General features: G+C 34.9%; 3 protein-coding genes across 5 annotated transcripts; 1 reads left to right on the top strand and 2 right to left on the bottom strand.

Annotated features, from left to right (window-relative positions):
- Nucleotides 1–414: 414 nt before the first annotated feature.
- Nucleotides 415–8737, bottom strand: LOC107765429 (mediator of RNA polymerase II transcription subunit 19a-like). Of its 2 annotated transcripts, none has more exons than XM_075249197.1 (7): nucleotides 8527–8737; nucleotides 4401–4467; nucleotides 3477–3766; nucleotides 3055–3282; nucleotides 2200–2259; nucleotides 1911–2053; nucleotides 415–1121 (listed from the first exon to the last, which is right to left on the bottom strand). In XM_075249197.1, the coding sequence occupies exons 2-6, from the start codon at nucleotides 4429–4431 to the stop codon at nucleotides 2003–2005; spliced, it is 660 nt and encodes a 219-aa protein (XP_075105298.1). In that variant the 5' UTR covers nucleotides 4432–4467; nucleotides 8527–8737; the 3' UTR covers nucleotides 415–1121; nucleotides 1911–2002. The 2 variants fall into 2 exon arrangements, with proteins under 2 accessions (XP_075105298.1, XP_075105299.1); XM_075249198.1 differs by having other exon boundaries at nucleotides 970–1116.
- Nucleotides 8738–10511: 1774 nt separating this feature from the next.
- On the bottom strand, nucleotides 10512–14092 carry LOC142179389 (large ribosomal subunit protein uL18-like). The gene is made up of 9 exons (XM_075249196.1): nucleotides 13958–14092; nucleotides 12984–13053; nucleotides 12798–12889; nucleotides 12429–12555; nucleotides 12257–12336; nucleotides 12069–12185; nucleotides 11378–11512; nucleotides 11066–11235; nucleotides 10512–10809 (listed from the first exon to the last, which is right to left on the bottom strand). The coding sequence occupies exons 1-9, from the start codon at nucleotides 13958–13960 to the stop codon at nucleotides 10698–10700; spliced, it is 906 nt and encodes a 301-aa protein (XP_075105297.1). The 5' UTR covers nucleotides 13961–14092; the 3' UTR covers nucleotides 10512–10697.
- A 3728-nt stretch (nucleotides 14093–17820) lies between these two features.
- Nucleotides 17821–21259, top strand: LOC107811863 (F-box/LRR-repeat protein 12). 2 transcript variants are annotated; one of them, XM_016636857.2, is made up of 2 exons: nucleotides 17821–17921; nucleotides 19587–21259. In XM_016636857.2, the coding sequence occupies exon 2, from the start codon at nucleotides 19904–19906 to the stop codon at nucleotides 21074–21076; it is 1173 nt and encodes a 390-aa protein (XP_016492343.2). In that variant the 5' UTR covers nucleotides 17821–17921; nucleotides 19587–19903; the 3' UTR covers nucleotides 21077–21259. The 2 variants fall into 2 exon arrangements, with proteins under 2 accessions (XP_016492343.2, XP_075105301.1); XM_075249200.1 differs by lacking the exon at nucleotides 17821–17921 and adding an exon at nucleotides 17939–18353.
- Nucleotides 21260–26674: the final 5415 nt, after the last annotated feature.

Raw genomic sequence — 26674 nt, 5'->3', positions numbered from 1 at the left:
GATCGCCCAACTTAATGGGGGACTATATTGCATCGGCCTCTGTCTATGTATACACAAAAAGGGAAACTTCTTCAACAACTATATACGGTCAAACTTTTCTATAACAATCTCATCTGTTCCAAAACTTTTTAGTTAATATAGTGAAGTGTTGTTATAAAGAATATATATAATAGCATAACACGAAAAATCAGTTTCAAAGAAAACTTGGTCGTTATAGTGAAGACCGTAAAGTGTTGTTTTCTTCACTATTTTATGGATGTAGCTCATCTTAGATGAGTCACTTCAGTTATTAGTTGGACTGCAGCAAACACTCTCCTTTTCTTGTCACAAAACACTATCTAAATTTGAAATTAAAGATTTGAGGCCAGGCTTCTCAGTTCAATAAAGTTGAGTAATAAAACAAGCATTCACAAGTTCTAATGTGCTCATTTAAATAACTCATTGGGCATTTGTCATGCTGAAAGCAAGTTCCAAAAACCTGACCCCTTTGCCTATCAATATAAATACAAAATCATTTGCAGCAAACTGCAGCTTCAAAATATTAGAAAAAGTGCCAAAATTTTACATGTTTATCACTAGTGATACATTAACAATTAGCTTTAAAAAGTCCTGGAGCACAAAAATCTCAAGCATTACCTTGTCAGAAACAACTTCTTGATTTCATTTTATCCTAGATATACAACAAAAACTTCAACCCTAGCAACTAGAATTCCTAATACAATACACATTCCCACATCCTTGAAAACTTAGTCCTCCCCCCCCCCCCCCCCCCAAACTCCAATGTTTAAACGCCGATGAGTCGCACTCAAGCTCAAAAAATAACAAGAGACCTGACCAACACTCAACCTTCAATGCTTTCTTATTACCCAATGCTGCAACTGGTTAAGACTAAGAATCGAGATAAGAGCCGCTGAAAGATGGGGAAGGACTGAAAGAATAATTAATCATAAGGCAAGACAACCAAAAGAATGGATCAAGGTTTTCAATGTCATTGCCAACTAAAGAAGCCCTTTTAATATGATACAATGAGGTTCTTTTTCAGCAGTTTGTACCTTTCACTAAAATCTACTTCAACAGGTGAATTCACCCTCTTGGCATTCTTTAATTAGTCCAGAGCTATTCTGCATGGAAAAGAGAAACAGAAACATTATGCAACACATAACAAAACAAATACTATGATTAGCTATTCTATTCGCTCTTGGTTAAAAAAAACAAAAGTATATACTAGCAACAGAATGCAATGCCAAATAAACTTGGTACATCCTCACACACAAAAAAAGAACAGGTATGCAGATAAATGATATAATAGAACTCTCACGACCAATGAGAAGATTACTGATACTATGTGCTTGTTATTACTTTTTAATGAACTTGCTTGTGATGAACATTATATTTCCATGCCAAACAAGCATTCTTTTATTTCGCCCATTCTGGGATTGGAAAAAATACATCCGCCAGGAACATTATCCCTCAGTAACTCTTCCATTTTCTACTTTATTTTTTGATAGCTCAGAAACCCTTCCATTCTGCAACAGAATATATACCAACAGGCACAAAGAACTTCCTTCTCTTTTTTTTTTATAAGCTCAAGGGACACTAAAAACCCGTGTAGGAAACTGCTTTTTATCCAACAAATGCAAATCGTTCAATATCTGAAATACTTCAAAGCATGTCTTCTTTGTCGTAAACACGAACCTCATGAGCACCTAATGGCCTGAAAAAGGCTGCCCAAACAGCTTTTGACGCATATAACTAGTCAATGTTCTTCTTTTCCACTGAAAAAGTGAAAATTTGTAATGCAGATGCAAGTATGATATGGAACATGTATAATAGATAGCACAGATGGAACACTTGGGCATGCCATAAAGTTCTTCAATTGGTGGGATATGGCAGGATATGAACTTTTGTACCTCAGATATTTCACAAAAGTAAGCAAAGGATCCCTCCAAATTCTTAACTGCAACACCTGAGGACAATAATTAAAGTAGCACATGCCAAAAATTCAGCCTGCAACCCTTATAGCACCAATTTCATCAATCTTTGAGCTCTTGTGCTGCAACATTTCAAGATGTAAGGATATCACCATTAGTATAAGGTGAAGGTACAGTCTCAATATAGTGAAAAGACCACCCCCATATAATGAGCTCAGAAACAAACTTAACATTTGCAAAAATCATATTGAACACAATATTATCTTACCTTGTTTCTCTTGTGTTTGTGAACATTATTAACATCCTCCTCACCGTCATGCTTCCTTTTCTGATATCATCAGAAAGATCATAATCAGTGAGATCATACAAAAGTATAATCACATTTAATACAGTGAATTGCCACTATAGCTGTTTGCTAAAGTCCTAAAAGTGTTGCAAATATGGGCTGAATTTCTACAGCAAGAAGTGATTCCAACAAGCCAGCACAATTACTAAGCTCCACTAGACCAAGACCTCAAGTCAAGCAAAAAAAAAAAAAGGTTAACCGCATTTGTCAAATAAAGAAAAGTTACGAGTGTCAACTTCTCAAATTCACTACGTAGCACAAATTCACTACAATGCATACAGTAGGATGAGAGAAATCAACAAACTCGGACTTGAAGCTACTATTGCAAGCAATGTGTACAGAAAATCTTGTTAAACTAAATCAAACAGCTATTTTTTGCCACAGTAACTGAAAACTGAAAGTCAAACAGCAATTGGTTCCACAAACTCTGAGCAAAGATATTCCTAGAAAACTAAACCTTATGCCCTGAAATCTATTCTACTGGAATCCCATAAATGCAACTTATAAGCTACATCACAAACGATGTAGTGAAAGTTCACGACAACAAGAGGAACAGACAGCAGGATTCTAGTGGCGCCTACTAAAAAAGTACTACTGTCAGTTTTAAGTAACGTCATTTTCAGTAAACACAGCATTGAGCAAATTATTAAGTGGCTTTACTGTGAACTAGTCTTCTAAACTTCTTGAATATGAAAGAACCACATGATATTCACAGTATACCGCATGCCTGGAGAATCATCGTATGAGCATAACTCTTAAAGTTTGCTAGTAGCAGACCTTTTCGTGATGTTTCTTTGAATGGTCAGCACCAGAATCATGATGCCCAGTTTTATCTTTCTTTTTCTCTTTATCCTTGTCTTTACTTCGATCTTTATGACGGTGTTTGTGCTTCTTATGCTCTTTGTCCTTCTCCTTGTCTTTATCCTTGTGCTTTTTATGCTTCTTCTCCTTGTCTTTCAACTCACTTTTAGACTTTCCAGCTACAGTGGGAATTCCTTTCTCAGACTATGAAACACCAAATACCTATTGATCAGCAATTACTGGAACAGGCAAATTGGCAATATACAAAAGCATAGGGTTTGAAAAAAATCCAGTTCACGGTCTCCAGCTTCAGAGATCAGAAAGGATTAAAAGGGTTACTTAAATATGCTGAATCAGATGTAATCATATAACTCAAGCTTCCAAAGTAGATATCTTACAGGAGGCAGATCAATTGGAGCTGTTTCACGTAGTTGAAAAGCTTCTCTAAGAACATCTAAGTCGAATGATTGGATGCGTGAATTTGACTCTTTTGAAGACGAAGTATCCTGTATAAGCTGATCCAACTGCATTCCTTCCCCTTTCCTAATTTCTGTGTCTCCCACCACATTGTGAAGATAATGTGTATCTGAAATTGACAATGAAAGAGGCTTCTTGCAGAAGAACTCGTGATGAGCCAACAACTTGAAGTGAGTGATAAGATCCACAGCACCTGTAAGTTCTCTTGGCCCTAATAATGTATTTGGACCAATCAACCACAGTAAGCCAATTTAAAAAAAGATATTTTAAGGAGAAGAAGATCAGAGAGTCAAATGCTTTATTTTTAAATTCTTCATATGAAATCTGAAAGATGGGTCACAATTTTTACAAATATATCTTCGAACAAACATGCAACACAAGGCAAAGGACTCACTACTATTTAAGGTAAAGGACTCACAAACATGCAACACAAGACAAACATACCCAGTATTATCACACACCATGGGGTCTGGAAAGGGTAGGTAGTGTGTGCGCATACCTTACCTGTACCTTGTAAGGATAGACATGTTGTTTCCAATAGACCCTCGGTTCTTTACTATAATACCCATAATAATAATAACATTTCAAAGTCTTGGGAAATAAATAGTTAATGATAAGGGTAAAAACATGAAAGAAAATTTGTCTCTCTTGATTTTCTAAAATGGACAAGTAAAAGTGATAATATATTTTTAGTATAGTAGACAAGTAAAAGTGAACGGAGGGAGCACAATGCATTTCACCTTAAATAAAAACCGAGGCAGACCCAAGTAGAGTCAAATGTCTACGGTAGTCATTTTACCCTAACATGCAAAGAGACAGTTGGGAAACCACTGTAAGAATCATACCTCTTCCAAACGTCTTGCTGTCTGGATCCATCAATTAGTGCCCAGCACATGAATAATGCATTATTTCCTGGAAAGTATTGGGGCGTAAGACAATTGTACACAACTACTCTACTCATTGGACTAGAATACAAACAAAATGGCAATGGATATATACAAATTATACATCTTTCGCACCTCCTAGGTACTAATACTATAACAAAATTGTTGGGAAATGGGAATAAAAATAGACCCGCAAAAATAATATTCACGGTATTAGTGATAAACGCGGAACACTAAGTTATGGTTAAATCAACAAGAATAGAAATGCAGCAATAATGACATCAAGATTCTACGTGGAAACCCTTCTGAATAAGGGAAAAACCACTGCCAGAAGAGCAACTGATATCACTATAGCAAGGAATTCTATATTGTATTGTAACGAGTACAAATACTCCTAAGACCACTACACCCTCAAAAGAAAAACATTCTTTTGCTTTTTCCACCTCACTACAATATCTCTCACACTCTATTTTTCTTCACAGACTATTTTCTTATAGTCTATGGAATACCTTGCTCTCTCTCTTACTCAGATGTATTGTCTGAGATTTTGGTGTGTAGAAATGAGGGTTGAAGCTCTCCTTTTATAGCCAAAACCTCATTCTCTAAAACCTACGATATTTGACAATTTGCACACTTTTTCACAATTTCAACAAAGTTGATTACCAAACCAAACCAAGTCAACAAGACTGGCTACCAAACCATACCAATTCAACAAGGTTGGCTACCAAATCAATACCAATTCAACAAGGTTGGCTACTAAACCAAACCAAGTCAACAAGATTGGTTACCAAACCATACCAATTCAACAAGGTTGGCTACCAAACCAATATCAATTCAAGAAGGTTGGCTACCAAACCTTTTGAATAAGATGGATACCATCAATCTCCCCCTCCAGTCTCATTCATCTAGAGGAGGTAGCACTGTCTTCTAGTTTGAGTGCATGCCGACAAGTTCTTTGCATAGCTTGAACTTGTCTCTTGGTACCACCTTGGTCAACATATCAGCAGGATTTTCACTCGTGTGAATCTTTTTGACATGAAGTGATTCCTTCTCCACTTGCTTACGAATCCAATGATATCTGACGTCGATGTGTTTTGTTCTTGCATGGTACATGGAGTTTTTGCTTAGGTCTATTGCACTCTAACTGTCGCAATAGACAACATACTCCATCTACCGCAATCCAAGTTCTTGAAGGAATCTCTTGGGCCATATCATCTCTTTGTCAGCTTCAATAGCTGCAATATATTCCGCTTCAGTTGTAGACAGTGTGACACACTTCTACAACTTCGACTACCATGATATAGCTCCCCCCGAAAAAGTAAACAAATATCCAGTAGTGGATTTTATGTTATCAAGGTCACCTGCCATATCAGAATCTATATAGCCCTTCAAAATTGGATTTGATCCTCCAAAACATAAGTATTCATGTGAGCTTTCTCTTAGATACCTGAGTATCCACTTTACAGCTTCCCAATGCTCTTTTCTTGGATTTTCGAGAAATCTGCTAACAACATCAACTGAATGAGCAATATCTGGTCGAGTGCATACCATTGCATACATCAAACTTCCAACGGTAGAGGAATAAGGAATCTTGGTCATTCTCTCTTTTTCCTCCGTTATTGTAGGACACATCTTCTTGCTCAACTTCAGATGACCAAGAAGGGGTGTGCGAACCAACTTAGCACTCTTCATATTGAAACGCTCCAGCACACGTTCTATGTACTTCTCCTATGACAAGTAAGGCTTCCTCTCGTTTCTCGAACGAGTAATTCTCATGCCCAAAATCTGCTTAGCATGACCCAAGTCTTTCATTGCAAAAGACTTATTCAACTGTTTCTTCAACTCGTCAATCTTGGAAGCATTCCTGCCCACAATCAACATATCATCCACATATAGCAAGAGGATGATAAAGTCATCATCAGAAAATCTTTGTACAAACACACAGTGATCTGAAGAAGTCTTTTTGTAGCCTTGCTCCCCCATAACAGACTCAACTTCTTGTACCACTGTCTAAGAGCTTGCTTCAATCCATATAGACTCTTCTTAAGTGTGCATACAAGATTTTCTTTACCTTTTGCCTTGAAGCCTTCAGGTTGTTCCATATAAATCTCTTCTTCTAAGTCACTGTGAAGAAAAGCAATTTTTATATCCATCTGCTCAATCTCCAAATCAAGACTAGCAGTCCAACCAAGAACTGTCCCAATGGAGGACATTTTCACGACAGGAGAAAATATTTCATCAAAGTCAATACATTTCCTTTGACCAAATCCCTTGACAACCAATCTAGCTTTGTATCTAGGCTTCAAACTATGTTTTTCAGCTTTAACTTTGAACACCCACTTGTTCTTCAAAGCTCTCATGCCCTTAGGCAATTTCACCAACTCATAAGTATGGTTCTCATGCAGAGATTTCATCTCATCTTGCATGGCTTCAATCCATTGATCCTTGTGCACACCTTCTATGGCCTCCGCATAACATTCAGGTTCTCCCCCATCAGTGAGTAATGCATACTCATTGGGTGAAAAACGGGAGGAAGGAGTACGTTCTTTAGAAGACTTCCTGAGTCGAATATCTAACTCGTCCACAGCTTCATGAGTAGGATCATCTACCACGTCAATATTAGCATTGTTATCACCATCACCATTAATATGCTGATTTGGGATATGGTTTTTGGCATTACCATCATCATTGAGCCCACCAACACCATCCGCATTTGTATGAGGAACTTGATCAAGTTTAACTAAACATTCAAAACTTGGATTGCGACAGATGGAGTATGTTGTCTATTGCAACAATTAGAGTGCAATAGACCTAAGCAAAAATTCCATGTACCATGCGAGAACAAAACACATCGACGTTAGATATCATTGGATTCGTGAGCAAGTGAAGAATGCATCACTTCAGGTCAAAAAGATTCACACGAGTGAAAATCCTGTTGATATGTTGACCAAGGTGGTACCAAGAGACAAGTTCGAGCTATGCAAAGAACTTGTCGGCATGCAACTAGAAGACAGTACTACCTCCTCTAGATGAATGAGACTGGAGGGGGAGATTGATGGTGTCCATCTCATTCAAAAGGTTTGGTAGCCAACCTTGTTGAATTGGTATGGTTTGATAACCAATCTTGTTGACTTGGTTTGGTTTGGTAGCCAAACTTGTTGAATTGGTATTGGTTTGGTAGCCAACCTTGTTGAATTGGTATGATTTGGTAGCCAGTTTTGTTGACTTGGTTTGGTTTGGTAACCAACCTTGTTGAAATTGTGAAAAGTCTGTGCAAATTGTCAAATATTGTAGGCTTTAGAGAGTGGGGTTTTGGCTATAAAAGAAGAGCTTCAACCCTCATTTCTACACACCAAATATCATATAATACATCTGAGTAAGAGAGAGAGCAAGGTATTCCATAGACTATAAGAAAATAGTCTGTGAAGAAAAATAGAGTGTGAGAGAGATTGTAGTGGGATGGAAAAAGCAAAAGATTGTTTTTCCTTTGAGGGTGTAGTGGTCTCAGGAATATTTGTACTCGTTACAACACATTGTAAAATTCTTTGCTATAGTGATATCAGTTGCTCTTTTTGGTTGTGGTTTTTCCCTTATTCAGAAGGGTTTTCATGTAAAATCTTGGTGTCATTATTGCTGTATTTTTTTAACCATAACTTAGTGTTCCGCGTTTATCACTAATACTGTGAATATTATTTTTGCGGGTCTATTTTTATTCCCAACAAAAATTACTTTACTTGTCAAAAAAATAGATATATACAAATTAACGAATGTAAATAACCACCATGGTGAACCAATAGAGCTCATCGATTTCAGTATCTTCCAAATACTCCCTCATGATAAACATGACCTGCTTTTACTAGTGGGGAGTTCAAGCATAGAATGCTTGAATTGATATTATATTGAGTTTGGTAAAGATATGTTTAAAATTATAGTTCCAAATTCTCATTATTTGACACATTCCCGTATCAATCAAATCTCAGAGTTTATATATAAGAGATAACTATAATACAACAAAAAGAATTTTTCAAGAATACAACAAAAGAGGACTCCAAATTTCCGAATACAATATAGAGGAAGAAAAGCATACTCGATCTGAGAAGTAAATTAGGATTCCAACGAAGCACGAATCTCGTTTATCCTCCAATTGAAGCAAGAAATTGAGTATATAGAAGAATTTGATGATTTAGGGTTTTGCAATTTTAGAATGAATTTGGATCTATGGATCTTTATTGAACTGAAAATAAAAACCCTAATTTTCCCGTTTCGCGGAGTTGAGATGCTATTGGCTAACGGCTCGGGAAAGAGGGAAAATGGACCTATGTTTTTAATTATAGTGTCAACCTATAATTATTATTATTATTATTTTATGTCATTATTTTACGTCAATTAGCCCTGATTATGCCTAGGTTCAGAGGGAGTTTTGCGTCATTTAGGAAAGGTTTTTTCCTTTTCTCTTATTTTTCAATTTTCAAATGGTAAAGGTATATATTTAGGAAGGATTTATTTGTCAAAAAAGTCATTTAGGAAAATTCTTTCTTCTTGTGGTGTCATTTAGGAAATATTTTTTTTTAAAGTACTTAATAAAAATTTGATTGGACTAATAAAACCAATAAAGTTATTTATTTCAAGTATTTAATAGAAGTTTGATTGGACTCATAAAACCAAACGAGTAATAAAACCAATAATTATTAAATGTCGAACGTGTGATATTAATATTCAAATTATGACTTATTGACCATTGAATTGTCCTTGATATTTATTTGAATATGACCTTGATCCAAAGACACAATGCCAGATCAAAATTTAAGTTTTACGAGTTCAACTTACAAAATTTTTAGCATTAAACTTGTTATATTTTTTAAATTAAGGGCTTTTGTATTCTTAAATTATGAATTCATATCTACTATTTGTTGTAAGTTTTATGAATTTTTACTCATAAAGTTTACTTCGCGTCGAAAATATTAAGTTCAGATGAATCTAATGCCGCAGCTTTAGATCTCCCTTTGTTGAGATAGGGCTAATATTTGAATCAAGCTTGATAAAGTCAAAAAGAGAAAGACGTTTAAGTAGAATTGTTACCATGTTAGATATGATTAAGAATGAAGTTATTCGGAATAAGGTGGGTGTGGCCTCCATGGAAGATAAGATGCGGGAGACGAGGTTGAGATGGTTCGGACATATTAAGAGGAGAAGTACAAAAGCCCCTGTTAGGAAATCTAAGAGGTTAACCTTGGTGGGTATTGGGGGAGGGGGTAGAGGTGAGCTAAAGAAGTCTTCGGGAGAGCAGTGACTAAGTGGGACATGGCGCAGCTGAAGCTTACGGAGGACATGACCCTTGATAGAAAGATATGACGGTCGAGGATTAGGGTAGTAGGTTAGCATGTAGCCGAGCATTCTCCCTATGTCTTCTCAGTTCTATAGCATTAGTGTGAATATGATATTTCTTTATTCTTAGAGTGTTATTACTACTCAGGGCTCGTTTGGTACGAGAGATAAGGAATAATTAATCTCGGAATTAAATTTGAGATAAGTTTATCTCACGTTTCGTTGGGATAAAATCGTGGTATAACTAATCTCAGGATTAGTTATACCGAGATTGTAATGTTTTTTTATCCACATGGGAGAGTGAAATAACTAATCCCGAAATAATTAGTCATGGAATAACTTATTTCCTATCCAAACGACCCCTTAGTGTTTACTTGCAATCTTGGCTTCGGTCTCCTCATTTTATCTTGTTATATTACTACTTGTTGCCTTTACATATTTTCATCATTTCTTTAATTGAGGGTCTATTAGGGGTAAGGTTGCATACATCTTATTCTATGAAATATAACATATTACCCTCATTCACAGGATTTGTTGTTGTTATTACTAAATTGTCTTATTTCGAAGTCATTTAACCAAATAGAATAGGATTTAAAAATACACTAACAATATAAAACAACTTGACACTGATAGAATAGTTTAATTTGTTATATTAGGTTACTCGCTTTATTTTCAGGAAACTCGTTCTACTATCATGAGTACCTGTGGTTATCTTTTTGTTGACTTGATAGTGTAAAATTTCTAATGTGTCAATGTAAAGACGTTAAAACTCAATGGAATAAATGCATGAAGCAAATATAGTCTCATACATTGTCACTTTGGTGAAGTCTCATTCTACTAAGCATGCAAAACTGAGATTTCTACTTAGTAGAAAACAAGAAAAGAAAAATATAATAGAAACCATAAGCGACAAGAATCTTGTTATGTGGTTAACTAATCATCGTCTTCCTCATCATCATCATTTCCAGCAGCAGCATTCAAAGCATTGAGTCTTTCGATCAACCTAGCTTTCCTCTCATCGTACGTTAGCTTCTTAAGGTTGTACCTGCAGAACAGCCCCAAAATGACTAAAGTGAGAAAAGAAGAAAGATTTTCATATTTAACAAAAGATTTTCAGCCATTAGAATCTAAGCATCATGTAGAAATCAGAGACCAAAGACCCTATATGTACACACGACCCAACTAATGTACCAATGAATCTCAACTCGTCCTTATACCTTTCAGTTGATAAGGTTAGCAGAAATAAATGATGTTCAAAGGCTAATAATGATCGATCAATTAAACTAAAGATGATCTCAAACCTCTTGTGTTGCTTAGGAGGTTGCTTGTCGAACTTCTTTGAGCTTGGATCTGCACGTATGGCAGCATGAACCTTCTTGTACATCTCCTCGAGATCGTCTGCCTCAAGACCCGTCTTGATGTACTCATTAAAGTGTGACTGATATTTCTCAGGTTCATCTTCCATCAATGTCTGCAAAGAAAAGTCGGGCATATTAGAGACAGGGAGTAACAAGAAGCCGGAAATAATGAAGATTAACATCCCCCTACATACCCATGGATTCTACAATAGTCACAAATTACAAAAGATTCAAATATAAATACTTCTATCTCACTTTCATATATGCAGAAACATGGCCACCGTAGATATACTTGCGGTGAACATCTGCATCAAGTTGCTTGGAATCCTTGCCGAATCCAGCAAACCTCTTCTCGCTATGAGGGATATCAATCCCACCATCCAATGCACCCTGATCCAAGAATCAACATTGCAGATAGACATTGTTAAAAGTCAAAAGATAGGCAGAGTTTTTATCTTTGTTTTTTATATGGAATAATGCAGATAGACAGAGTTAAAGGTCACATGACCTTAAAACGCACGTTAAACCTTAAAATGAATGAAATAACTATCCTCCAAACAGCAGAGGTAGCGCACTCATTATTATACAATCACGTTAAACCTTAAAATGAATGAAATAACTATCCTCCAAACAGCAGAGGTAGCGCACTCATTATTATACAATTTATCCAACACACTAAGAAGGCCCAATAGCCCAAGCATTTTTTAAAGTAGGACAAAAACATATTGCTTTATTTCCTCAGAGATGGAAATAACCACTGCTAATGTCTATATTTTGAAGTTTCGCTGATTCGAAAACCATCCGATCAATGATTCATGAAAAGCATAAATGCTGATGTTTCACGAACTAAAATTTTCAATTGAAGCTAAAGTTAGCAATGTGGCGTAATGATGCATTAGACTTTTAATTAGGTGAAAAGGAACCAACAGCGGAAGCAGAATAATACCTTGAGAGCACCAAAAACACGATTTCCTGTAGTAGTTCTTATAAGACCAACATCCAGGAGAGCACGGAAAGGCCTCCTGCCTTCAGCAGGTTCAACAGAGTAATCCTCCCCATTGACCTGTAACGGTGTGTAATTAAATTAAAGTCAGAAATAAAAGCAAGTACTGTGCAGCCACAGCTACTACTTACATCCAGGTTTCCTTCATACTCTTCGTCCATTTCAAGCTTTTTGAGCACTCGTCTTGCCAAGAGAAGTCCAGTACAGTATGCTAAATTGAGCATTAAAAGACGTATTACTAATATATAAAGGACAGAATTTCAGGAGGGACAACCAACAAATTGAATAGCTTTGTGTAAGTACCAGCAGCATAATTTGTCAGACCGACTTTAAGTCCATAGCGAGGCAACTCACGAGCATAGGCAGAGGCAAGAATCATGTCACCAGCAATGCTAGCAGACACAATTTGTGCGATTATGTCCTTGTTAGTCTAGAGAACATGTTAAGATAAACTAGGAACATTCACCTCCCGACAACACAGATAAATGATTATCAACATCCATTATTAGTCAAGTCATGAACGTTCTACATGACATTCAATGAACTCACAGTAATAAGGAAACGTTCTGTGGACATAATGCGAACGCAGATCCTCCTATGAAAGAAATAGCAGTGCAATTAAATAGATGCTATGCAAGTTAAAAAGGCAGAAAACTGCATTATAAAGGATACAAATCGGACAACAAAACGGTATTTTGGTGTGTTGTACTTATTTTTGTCCTGATTGATCAGCCGATTCCTGGCTCTATAGTCAGTTTTTCCCTCTACACAGTGGCGAAACATTGAAATTAGCGAAATTTTACTTGCAAACAAGATTGACAACAGGCCAAAAAATGATGACGGAACATAGAGCTTTACCTCTCCTTCTCTTGAATTTAACCTGGAAACGCTTAAAGTAAGCCCTCGTCTTCTGGACTTTGATGAAGGCCTGTAACATAATTCAGCAACAATGTCAAAACTCAACCAGAAAATACAGAAATTCCCCCAAAAAAACTAGCAATGCTATTGGAAGGTCAAGTAAGGAACATAAGCTTAACTTTAGATCTAACATACAATTGTGAAGTGGTTCAATCCCCTTGGGGATATGCAGTGGAGGATGGAGTTCATAAATTACGGGTTCAGCTAAAACCAAATATTCCTAACACAACATAAATACATGGGGGAAACCCTATAATATTTTAATAGACATTTACACTCAAACACATAACTTAAAAGTACAATAAGTTCAATGATAAGAACCTTAAAGGTTGTCATAAAAATCTAGCTCCAATCCGAAATGAATTTGCATAATACCATTCTGATACACAGAGATACATTTTCAAATTCCCACAAAAAACAATTTTTGTTGAACATTTTCAAAAGAGAGACCAAAAAAGGTGATTAAAAATCACGAAATCAAAACTAAGCATATCTCAATAACATAAAACAGATAAAAATATGAACAATAATATTATGGTCATAAACAAGAGAAATAACACTAAAATCACAATTTGTTATTCCTTTAGACAGCACATACTAGCATACACAGTACAAAAAATGCATGAAAAACTTTAACAAGTTTAGATAGTTGTAATTTCTTTTAAAACAACAAACTTTTTTTGTGCAAAACCTAAATAATAAAACTCAAAACAAATATATATTTTATAAAATATAAAAAAAACATAAACTGAACGTCACCACTCCCATTGTAATTATCTAGCATATTCTACTTTTTGATCTTCCAAATCTCGATTGCTTTAGATAATATTAGTATATAATGCAATTAAAAAAAACAGAAAATGAAAAAATGCAAAATATGGTCTAATGAAAACCTAGAAGTTATTGAATTTTACCATTGTTGTTCTTCGATTAGCCTCCGCCGCCGGCGTTAGGGGTTGGGGGAGTGAGACGAAGCTGTTGTGAGCAAAAGAGTACTACGTTGAAGTTCAAATACGGAACTGAAACCCTAGTTAAATTTTTGGACCTTGAGGCCCATATGACTTCGGCCCATTGGCCTGAAACCCAAAAGGTTTTGTATTAAATTAGCATTTACTTTATTTTTTCTTGTCTTTTGAAGGGGAATAATATGAAATTTTGTCATTTATATTATACCGTCAATAAGTTAAAGAAATATATACTTTTCAATTAACATTTTACAAAAATAGGTTGTCAAAAAATTGCTCGCTAGCTTAGTGTTAGAATTATAGAGGAAAAGATGTTCACATTTATCATGTACCTATTTGAATTGTTCGATTTTGTCATCTATTATATTTTTGGTTCGTTCATATCTTTACTACTAGTTTTTGACACGCGCATTGCACGCATATCCTTTATCAGTGAATTTAAAAAAATAATACTTCAAAAATTGTGTTTGCAAGTTATATAATAAAAATTAATAAAGAAGTATACAGAGTTCTTGCAAATAGCATATTAACTTTTTGATGCTAGGTCTATTATCAAAGCTAGCCAACAGCAGGTCCTTTGATATTTAAGGAGAAGACATTAAATATAATCAGGAATATATTCAGAAAAAAAGATAAATATATTGTTGATCAATGACAGTTGCGACATGAATTAGTTACTTTTGGTAAACTGTTTACGATTCTTCTTGTTTTGTCGGAATCACATACAATTCAACTATTCAAATATAACGTTTGACAAACATACTTCTATCTTCCATATTCCTTGTATGCATATCTAAAAACTTTTTTTCCAAATATAAAATTATTTAATCAGGCGTAGATAAATTCAGAAGTAATTCATTAATGATACTTTAGAATAACAAGAGGGGTTGCTCTGATGGTAAGCAACCCCCACTTTCAACCGAGAGGTTGTGAGTTCGAGTCTCCCTAAGAGCAAGGTAGGAAGTTCTTGGAGGGAAGGATGTCGGAGGTCTATTTGGAAACAGTCTCTCTACCCTAGGATAGCAACCGCAGCATAGCAATTCTATTATTTTTATTAGGGATCGGGAATCCGGGTAGTGCGAAATTTAGCCAAATGATATTATAATGACAATAACAAAGACAATGCAAGTTGATAACAACGACAATTAAAGCACATAGAGAAGACACCAATTTAACGTGGTTCGGTCAGTGTGACTTGCATCCACAAGCGGAGAGGAGCAAACTCACTATAGCAATAAGAGTACAAAAGAGCGTACAAAATTAAAATAAATACCCTAATTAATCCCAAATACCCCCGAGAGAATAACCTCACAAGATCACTCCACAAAAAGGGGATCACCCGCTTATGTATCTTGCTAATACCACAAAAAGGGAATCACCCGCTTAAGCATATATTGCGGTATTTAAATGGAACTCTTGATATGAGTTTGTTTTACGCTAACAAAGGTATTGCCAAAAAATTTTGCCACTAGGTTTTCCTAGTAAGGTTTTTAATGAGGCAACTTGCAATGTATATTATTAGTAAGTGTACTCTTTTTCTTGACTAGGATTTTTTTCTTTTTCTAGTATAATTTTAACGAGGCACATTGTCTTTTAATGAACATCCAAGGGGGAGTGTTATAAATATATTATATTGTTGATGTCTATTTAGTACTTCGCTGTAAATAAACTTCACGAATAAGCTTATCCATATTGAAATCTATCGTAAACATGTTTATCTAGTTAGTACTCCATTGAAAATAAGCTCTCGAATAAGCTTACCATTTTTGTACTGCAAGCTTACATAAGTTTATTATATAGTAGCAGCATACATAACAACTTCCTTTTTTAAATTTAGTTCATTATACATAAGTTTGAGGTTGAATTACATATCAATCTCTCTATACTTGTCTTTAGTTTATTTATTTTTTAATCTTTATTTTATAACAAACAATTGTTGCATTTTCAAATTCAAATTTATTTTGAGTTTTTACAAAGAGATTTTTTCTTTCCTATACCATATATGAAACCTTATTACCAAAAATGTGCATAATTTCTAATTTACCCGCCCTGCCCATATTTTTTCTACAGTTATTATACCAATCATTAAATACTAATTAATAGTAGCTGAATATTCCTAATTTGTCGAGCTAAAATTGAGGAACAAAATATTCTAAAAAGATTTGGCGTAAATAAGATCAAATCATATTCTTTCAGATATTCCTATTTAGGCGCGCTACAATTATGGAAGTAAATATTCTTCCAGATATTTTCTACCATTGATAGCCATTAAAAAGTTTGAAAGCTTTGAATTCAAATTTGGGTTTTCAAAAATCATTATTTGTTTGGATTGGGTATTGTTGAAAATAATCGGGAATATGGTTTGAAGTTTATATCTCAATTTTGAGGGGTTTTGGTGAAGATTAGACTTAGTTTTGACTGAATTTCAGATTGAAACTCGAAGAAGAAGAAGAAGAAGACATATTGCAGAAAATGTAGATTATTTGTATTCTGATTGTAGCTGCTTTATTTTCTGTTTTCACAAATAAAAAACGACTAAAACTCCTACAAATCTTCTGAAAAAACGCAATTATGTCAAAAATCACAATTATGCTACAATTGGATGGGAATTGGGATATAAAAATTCAATGTACCCAGTTTGTAGATATTTTGTAGATAAATTGTAGATTATTTGTATTCTGATTATAGATGTTTTGTTTTCTGTTTTCACAAATCAAAAACGGCTAAAACTTCTACAAATCTTCTGCAAAAAACGCAATTACGTCGAAAATGTCAATTATGCTACAATCGAATGGGAATTAGAATATTAAAATTCAATGTACCCAATTTGTAGATATTTTGTAGATAAATTGTAGATTATTTGTATTCTGATTGTAGATGCATTATTTTCTGTTTTCACAAATCCAAAACGACTAAAACTCCTACAAAATCTTCTGCAAAAATGCAATTATGTCGAAAATACCAATTAAGCTACAATTGAATGGGAATTGGGATATTAAAATTCAATGTAACCAGTTTGTAGATATTTTGTAAATAAATTGTAGATTATTTGTATTCTGATTGTAGATGCTTTGTTTTCTGTTTTCACAAATCAAAAACGACAAAACTTCTACAAATCTTCTGCAAACAATAGTCTACAATTTATCTACAATTTTACTACAATTTATCTACAATTGCTGCAATTCTTCGTCTTCTTATTCGGGTTTCAATTTGAAATTTAGCCAAAACCAAGTCTAAATCTTCACCAAAACCCCTCAAAATTGAGATATAAACTCCAAAACATATTCTCAATTATTTACAACAACACCAAATCAAAACAAATAATGATTTTTGAAAACCCAAATTTGAATCCAAAGCTTCAAAGCTTTTTAATAGCTGTCAATGGTAGAATTGCTGCTCTATTGTCTCTTTGAAGGTTTGTTCTTCTTCCTTGAGAAAATTTGAAGCTGAAGGTAAATGTGTGTATGAACTTTAAAGATTTGACTTCAATTTTGATGAACTTTGTTGTTCTTCATTGATGAACTTCAACTGGAGTAAAATGGGGAACCAACTTTGTTGAAGGATTTCTTCAATTTTCTGTGAATTTAGAGGGAGAATTTGGTTTCATAAGATGGAAAATAGTAAAAAGAACGTGGGTATGGATAAAACGTGGGTGAGACTGAGGGGTTAGGAGAGAGAAACGTATAGATTACTTTAATTAAGGAGTATAAAATATACAATTAATTATACCTTAATTAATTATGGTATAGAATTAAGTGTAATTAAGTCGCACCTTAAATATTAAGCACGTTTACCATGTGGTATACTAAGGTAAACATCAAAACCACACTCATCTATTACGTGTTTCTCTTCCCCTCTTCCATTCTATACATTTTCTCTTCATTTCAGATCATTCCCTTATCTGTATCGAGAGGTACGTTCTTGGATCTTTTCTTTTTTGTTTTTAAGCACCTTTTTCTCATCCCAAATTTAAGCTTCTTGGGTTTTTGTTATGTTGAATGATAAATTTCATCGGTATATAAATTAGTGAGATTTAAAGAACTTGTATTTTTCTAGACGACTAGACCCCATATTTGGCAGATGTTGCAAATCTTTGTTAGGGTATCATAATACCAATCTCTTAGTTGAGGATTTAACAACTCCAGAACATTTGTCAATGTGCAGGATTTTATGTGGTCTATTTGAATTGTTACGTGAAGAACAAATGCAAGCTGTAGGACTACTTTTGTATATATTTAATTCAAATAATCTGAATCTGACATCTTCAAAATTGTTTTTCTTGAGCCGAGGGTTTTTCGGAAACGTCTTTACTCTCCTCAGACCCTACTATGTGCGATTACGCTGGGTATGTTGTTGTTGTTGTTGTAAATTGTCTGAATCTGCACTGTGTATTTACAAGGGTCCTCGGACGATCCGAGCTTGGTTAAATCTTTCTATTGGAATATGTAAAACCCAATATAGTGACTTATTGTAGTGAGGGGGGACCTCAAAGCTACCTGTAGTTTACGAAAATTTCCTTAGAATAGGTATAAAGGTATTCTGCTAGGGCTGTTATTTGCCGTTCTTGTAAGTTGAGCTTACTTCAAATTTGATTTCATCCGTCAGCTATATTATTAGGATTCATGATGAATTGGCTAGTTTCACACTTGTTGTCAGCCTATTTCAACCCCTCCTCCTTTATCCAGGCTTGAGACTGGTAATGTGAGTAAGGTCACACTAACGGAGTTCTACACATATTGTGTGCATGTATCACACTCTTCTTTGATTCTCCTACTTTGATTCTCCACCCGATATAGTGAAACCCTTCAAAATATGATCCACACATATTCTTATCCTTGAAGGTATTGCATACATGAGTTAGGAATTTATCTCCTCATCCTGCCTTTGAGGATGCACTTTCTATACATGCTATCAGCAAGTGTGTCTGCAGGATAGTTAGTGCTTTTGAAGCTTGTTCGCCAAGATGCGTTGTACTTCTCTCCTAGTTGAGGCATTGTTTGTGACACAATTACGTGTGCTGATATGTGTGGCTATGTATCCCAAGAGTATATTTCAAGACTTCACAAAATGTAGGATCCTTTTTCCATATCCAAATAGTCAAGGCGAGATGAAGTTAAGCCTGTACATCAGTATTGTAAATATTCTTTATCCTCACTAAGATGTGCATGGTACTATTTTGACATAATAGCTCTTGATGCTTTTGTTGATAGCTATCCCTTGGTATGCATGGAGGACAATTAGGTAGCTTTCCTTAACGGCTTTTAAGCTCGATTACTTATGTACTATCTTGGGTCTTTTGAGGTAGGTTGGTATAGACTATCAATCTTATGGGTTTTCCAATTACATTTGGTAGTGCTGCAGAATTTTGAGATCATGCATTCATATTGAAGTGGATATATGTACGCATGATGCATCTTAAAATTATATTGACAAGCTTACAATTTACCTTTGTTAATTTCTTAAAGCTTCAAAACATTTTAATATAAACAAGAGAGAAGATATCTCATGTGTGGTATGCTTAGTGCTGTAACTGCTGTATAATGTCAGCTGATATGCGATTTTTCTTATTCTTTTGCAGTGGTGGTTCGTGTAGCTAACCTCTCAAGTTAACTTCCTCCAATCATTTCGCTTTTGGTGTTGGTTCCAAATACAGGTAAAAGGTATAGATAAAACCAACCATGGCGTCTGTTGAAATTTTACTCAGGTTGACGAGTAACTACCTTCCTACTTCTTGGGTACCTTATCATTCAAAAACCAGAATTTTTTGCCATAAGTCAGGAAATCTCATAGGCGGACTTGCTCTTCTATCTATGTCTTTTAACTAGCCTCTCTTTTAATAAAATCGTTGTAAAGTTTCGAGCTTCAACCCTTCACTGGAGTGTTAACCTGGTAGAAATGGATATTCCATCAGATGACTTCTCTTCGTCCATCATGCAGCTTCCAGACGATTGTTTTCTCTCTATTTTTCAACACCTTGACTGCGGACGTGACCGTGAGTCATTTGGCTTAACATGTCGTCGTTGGCTTCAAATTCAAAATCTAAATAGAAGATCTTTACAGTTCCAATGCTCTTTTACTATGCTTAATATTTCCTCATTATCTCAAAATAACTCCCAAATCAGTATATTCCAGTTATCTAGGCTTCTGAACCGTTTCCAGCAGCTAGAATCATTGTCCCTGTCCGGATGCACCGAGCTTCCAGATTCGGGTTTGGCTTTGTTGCCACGTCATGGCTCGAAATTGCAAAGTCTTCATCTTGACTGTTGTTTTAGGATAACTGATAATGGTCTTTCCTTCGTGGCATCTGGCTGTTCTTCGTTGGTAATACTAAGTCTTTACCGGTGTAATGTTACAGATTACGGGTTAGAGGCCTTATTTAATTCTTGCGTAGCTTTAGAAGATCTGAATTTGTCATATTGCCCTCGAATCTCTGATTATGGCATAAGAACTATTTCACAAAACTGCCGTCATCTTAGAGCTGTCAGGATATCCTATTGTAGAAAGCTAACCGGTGCTGGCTTTCAAGGATGTTCTCAGACACTGACTTATTTGGAAGCCGATTCATGTAGGCTCGAGCCTAATGGAATACGGAGTATCCTAAGTGGAGGTGGACTTGAATATTTGAGTGTGTGTAACTTGACCTGGTGTATTCGTGTCGATGGTTTAGTAGCTGTTAGTGTCGGATTTGCTGCCAAGTTGAGAGTGTTAAATTTCCGGTTCAGCAGAACGATTGGCGATAATTGTATCATGGCAATAGCAAAGGGTTGTCCATTGCTTCAGGAATGGAACTTAGCATTATGTCATGGGGTCATGATAGGAGGGTGGGAATCTATTGCATCACATTGTCATAACTTGAAGACGCTACACGTTAATCGGTGTAGAAATCTCTGTGACCGCGGATTGCAAGCGTTGAGAACCGGCTGCAAATGTCTCTCCATCCTTTACATTACCAGATGTTATCAGATCAGTGCTGTAGCATTGGAGATTTTTAAACTTGCCAGAGGAAATGTAGAGGTCAAAGAAGAAGAAATAATGTGTATCTGCCCTCGAGGAGCCTTTCGGTTTTAAATAGGTGGCAACAATCTTCATGATTCTTGTGTATAATTTCTTATGTTTTTTTTGTTTCCTCCTAAGCAAAAGATGATTTGATTAATGCTTGTATACAATTACAATAAATATTGCTCTACAAATTGCAGAAATACTGTTAATTCCCCATGCTCTAAGGGTATGGATTCATACTTTATATTCAAAGCAGAACAGTTGTTTGTTGTTGAATACTAAAATTTAGACGCCGCGGGTTCTGAGTTGAGAGATTGGATGCTGAAAAGTATATATAGTCAAACATCTCTATAACAGCCTCGTTTGTTTTAAATATTTTTTGGATGTTATGGTAAAGTACTGCTATATAAAACATATATTATAACATAACATAAAAATTGGTTTCGGAAAAGCTTCGCTTTTATAGTGAAGTGTTGCTATTTGTTTTAAATATTTTTTGGATGTTATGACAAAGTACTGTTATATAAAATATATATTATAACATAACATAAAAATTGGTTCCGGAAAAGCTTCACTTTTATAGTGAAGTGTTGCTATATAGAAATAATGTTACAGATAGACGGTATATAACTCTATCCACCTATGGTTAAATCCACTACTATCCACCTTTGTTCCCTAGGATAAATGTGTTCGGCCATGTCACTTGTATACTGTGCTTGACCGACTTAGATTCCATACCACCAAAAATAAAAAAAAGAAGTAAAAAAGGGAAAAAGTAAAAGCAAGATGCTTGATGTTCTGTTAAGTGCATGGAAAGTATCCTTAAAAGCTCTTTTTTCATTCCTTTTCAATGGAAGTATGTTCTTTTTGTTATGATAAAAATTAAAATATGGTGGATGTCTACTCTTTCTCCATGATTTTTCTCTCAAATGGTTAATGATATATTTTCTATGTTCAATGACATATTCCATGACATATTTTCTTCACTTTTCATGCATATATAAAGGCCTTGTAATAGATAGGAAAATACACCAAAGTGAAAGAAGAAAACACTTCTCCATTCTCTCTATCTCTTCTTGTTTACATTTTACTGCATTGCTTTTATTTTATAACATGTTATCAGCACGAAGCTCTAATTTTATTCTTAACTCCCGCTAAGTTGAACCATATTTTATTAAGGTATGTATCATTATAATCATTTTATTTATGACAGTATATATCATATGCTCATTGTTTGCAGATTACTTGTGCGCTTGGGCATCTTAAATAGTTTAAGTACATTGCAGTGATAAAATAACTATTTCCTTCCGTGCTCAACTCTTAGAGGACCTCAAAGTCATCAAACTAGCTATGCACTAATGTCATACTTATAATATTCATGGACTCCCTAGATCAAAACATATCTTTAAGGCATTTTGAAGAACTGTGAGAAATAAATTGACAAGCAATAATTTTACAGTTTAATTACTTTATATTTATTGGAACATATAAATAATGTTAGTCACGTTCAGTTCTATTAACACATATATCAATAATATAAAGTGAAATGAAATAAGTATGTAATTTCTACTTTATGACAAGAATAAAATGAAATAGTAGATTGTTAACATGATATAGCTCTATTTTCATTTCTTTTACCTTAATCGTTTTGTTTTCACTAATTGTTTATTATTATAATTATTTCTCTAACTTATTCATCTTTTATGATAGTTTTCACTATGTCAAATTTATCAAAACTTGAATTTGTGGCACTTGACATCACCGGGAGGAACTATTTATCATGGGTTCTTGATGCTGAAATTCACCTTGACGCTAAAGGTCTTGGAAATACTATTATACAAGGAAATGAAGCATCAAATCAGGATAAAGCGAAAGACCATGATTTTCCTTCGTCATCATCTACATGAAGGGTTAAAAACTGAATATTTAACCGTAAAAGATCCACTTGAATTATGGATTAATTTGAAGGATCGATATGACCACCTAAAACTTACGGTATTACCGAAAGCTCGGTATGAGTGGATACATTTAAGGTTGCAAGACTTTAAAACCGTAAGTGAGTATAATTCTGCTATCTTTAAAGTAAGTTCTCTATTAAAATTATGTGGAGACACTATCACAGATGATGACTTATTGGAAAAAATATTTTCTACTTTTCACGCTTCAAATGTGGTGCTACAACAACAATACCGTGAAAAAGGTTTTAAGAAATATTCTGAGTTAATCACATGCCTCCTTGTGGCTGAGCAGAATAATACTCTATTAATGAAAAATCATGAAGCCTGTCCCACTGGGTCAGCTCCATTTCCGGAAGTGAATGCTGTAGCAACATATGATAAGTTTGAAAGAAAACAAAATAATTACCGTGGTCGTGGACATGGTCGTAAACATGGACGTGGCAGGGGGCGAAACAATTATCGTCATTATGGTGGAAATAAATTGGAGAACAATAAGGGTTCTCAAATTAATCATTTAAAAGGTAAAGCTAGTATGTGTCACCGATGTGGTATGAGAGGTCATTGGGCACGCATTTGTCGTACGCCAGAACATTTTGTCAAACTTTATCAAGCCTCCCTCAAGAAAAAAGAAAATAATGTGGAGGCACACTTGACCTTTCAAAATAATTATGATGAAGCAGGTCCCTCAAATAAATATGATTCTAAGGCACATCTTGCATATAAAGATGATGATTTTGAAGGCCTAACAAATATTACTCATTTAGAAGTTGGGGACTTCTTTGAGGATATTGACTGAAGACCTAATCATCTTACTGGGGAATGAAGCTATAAAAGTTGTTATGTTTATGTTTGCAACTAGTTTATTTTTCTTGAGTGTATTTTCCTAATGCATCATGTGTTGCTAGTTTCTACATTTCTAATGTATTTCTTAATGTTTTTTTTCCTGCTTGTCTTTCATATTTCTTATGATATATTATTTGTCTTTTTTTTATGAAGAATATGAAAATTCCCCAGTCTTCAGTTGGACTCAAGATTAATAAAGATGATATATATCTTCTGGATAGTGCTACAACACATACTATTTTAAAAGATAAGAGATATTTCTCTTATTTGGTAATGAAAGAAGCGAATGTTAATACAATATCTGGTAGTACAAGATTAATTGTAAGGTTCTGGAAGAGCCAATTTATTACTACCAGGAGGAACAAATTTGGCTATTGATGAAGCACTATATTGTAGTAAATCTCAAAGATATTCGCCAAAATGGCTATCATATTGAGACTACTAATGATGAAAAGATTGAATATCTTTATATTACTACAATAATGTCCGGTAAGAAATATGTGCTTGAAATGTTATCGGCTCTTTCCTCCGGCTTATAATACACAAGTATTAGCAAGATTGAAACACATGCCGTAGTAAACGAGAAGTTTACTAATCAAGATAATTTTATTATTTGGCATGACCGGTTGGGCCATCCTGGCTCTAATATGATGCGTAAAATAATTGAGAATTTACATGGACATGCAATGAAGAATCAGAAGATTCTTCAATTTAAGGAATTCTCTTGTGCTGCATGTTCTCAAGGAAAATTAATTATTAGACCATCAACTATTAAAGTTAGGATGGAATCCCCTGCATTTCTGGAACGTATACAGGGTGATATATGTGGGCCCATTCACCTTCCATGTGGACCATTCAAATATTATATGGTTTTGATAGATGCATCTACAAGATGGTCACATGTGTGCTTACTATCAACTCACAATATGGCATTTGCGAGATTGTTAGCTCAAATAATAAAGCTAAGAGCACAATTTCCAGATTATGCAATTAAGACAATTCGTCTTGATAGTGCCAGTGAGTTTACATCCCAAGCCTTTAATGATTATTATATTTCAACTGGGATAACAATTGAGCATCCGGTTGCTCATGTTCATACACAAAATGGTCTAGCAGAATCATTGATCGAACGCCTCCAATTAATTGCTAGATCAATGCTTATGAGAACAAAACTTCCCATTTCAGTATGGGGTCATGCTATTTTGCACGCAGCAGCACTTGTGCGGATAAGGCCCACAAGTTATCATAAAGTCTCCCCATTGCAATTGGCTTTTGGTCAGGAGCCAAATATTTCCCATCTTAGAATCTTTGGTTGTGCGATATATGTTCCAGTTGCTCCACCACAACGCACAAAGATGGGTCCTCAAAGAAGGTTGGGGATATATGTTGGATATGAATCTCCTTCTATTATAAAATATCTAGAGCCGATGACTGGAGATTTATTTACGGCAAGATTTTCTGATTGCCATTTTAATGAATCAATATATCCAACATTAGGGGGAGAAAATAAGCAGCTGAAAAAAAAGATAGATTGGAATGCATTATCACTGTCTCATTTAGATCCTCGAACAAATCAATGTGAACAAGAGGTTCAAAAGATTATTCATTTACAAAATATTGCAAATCAATTACCAGATGCATTCACTAACCTACCAAGGGTGACTAAGTCACATATTCCAGCTGCTAATGCTCCAATTCGAGTTGATATCCCGACAGAACAATTAATTAAAGCAAATGAGTCTAAGCCATGCTTGAAACATGGTAGACCAATCGGTTCTAAATATAAAAATCCTCGAAGAAGAAAAAGAGCAAGTGATCAAAGTGAACATAACACAGAGGTAGTGGCTCAAGAAGAGCCCCAAGACGTAACAAATGATAAGACCTTAGGGAGGTCCAGGTACCTAAAAATAATGAAAATGAAGAGATATCAATAAGTTACGTCTCAACCGGGAAAAGATGGAAACGAAATAATATTGTTATCGATAACATTTTTGCTTATAATGTTGCTGTTGAAATAATGCAACAAGATGAGGATCTTGAACCAAAATCTGTCAATGAATGTAGACAGAGAAATGATTGGCCAAAATGGAAAGACACTATCCAGGCAGAGTTAACTTCACTTGGAAAACGTGAAGTCTTCGGACCCATAGTTCGAACACCTGAAGGCATAAAGCCAGTAGGGTATAAATGGGTTTTTGTGCGAAAACGAAATGATAAAAATGAAGTCGTTAGATATAAAGCACGACTTGTGGCACAAGGGTTTTCCCAAAGGCCTGGAATTGATTATATGAAGATATATTCTCCTGTAGTGGATGCTATCACCTTCAGGTATCTCATAAATATGGCAGTACAAGAAAAACTTGATATGCATCTAATGGATGTTGTTACAACCTATTTGTATGGATCATTAGACAACAAAATTTTTATGAAAGTACCTAAGGGATTTAAAGTGCCAGAAGCATATAAAAATTTTCGAGAAACTTGTTCAATAAAGCTTCAGAAATCTTTATACGGATTGAAACAATCAGGACGTATGTGGTACAATCGCCTGAGTGAATACCTGTTGAAAGAAGGGTACAAGAATGATCCAATTTGTCCCTGTGTCTTTATAAAAATGTCTGGATCTGAATTTGTTATAATCGCCGTGTATGTTGATGATTTAAATATCATTGGAACTCCTAGGGAGCTTCCAAAAACAATAGACTGTTTGAAGAAAGAATTTGAAATAAAAGATCTTGGAAAGACAAAATTTTGTCTTGGTCTACAAATTGAGTATATGAAAGATGGAATATTTGTCCATCAATCGACATACACCGAAAAGATTTTAAAGCGATTCTATATGGATAAAGCATTAATGTATCTTGCC

This window comes from Nicotiana tabacum, chromosome 3 (genome assembly GCF_000715075.1).
Source record: "Nicotiana tabacum cultivar K326 chromosome 3, ASM71507v2, whole genome shotgun sequence".
NCBI lineage: Eukaryota > Viridiplantae > Streptophyta > Magnoliopsida > Solanales > Solanaceae > Nicotiana > Nicotiana tabacum.
The sequence above is the reverse complement of the archived record's forward strand: the minus strand, read 5'-3'. Positions and strand labels throughout refer to the sequence as shown.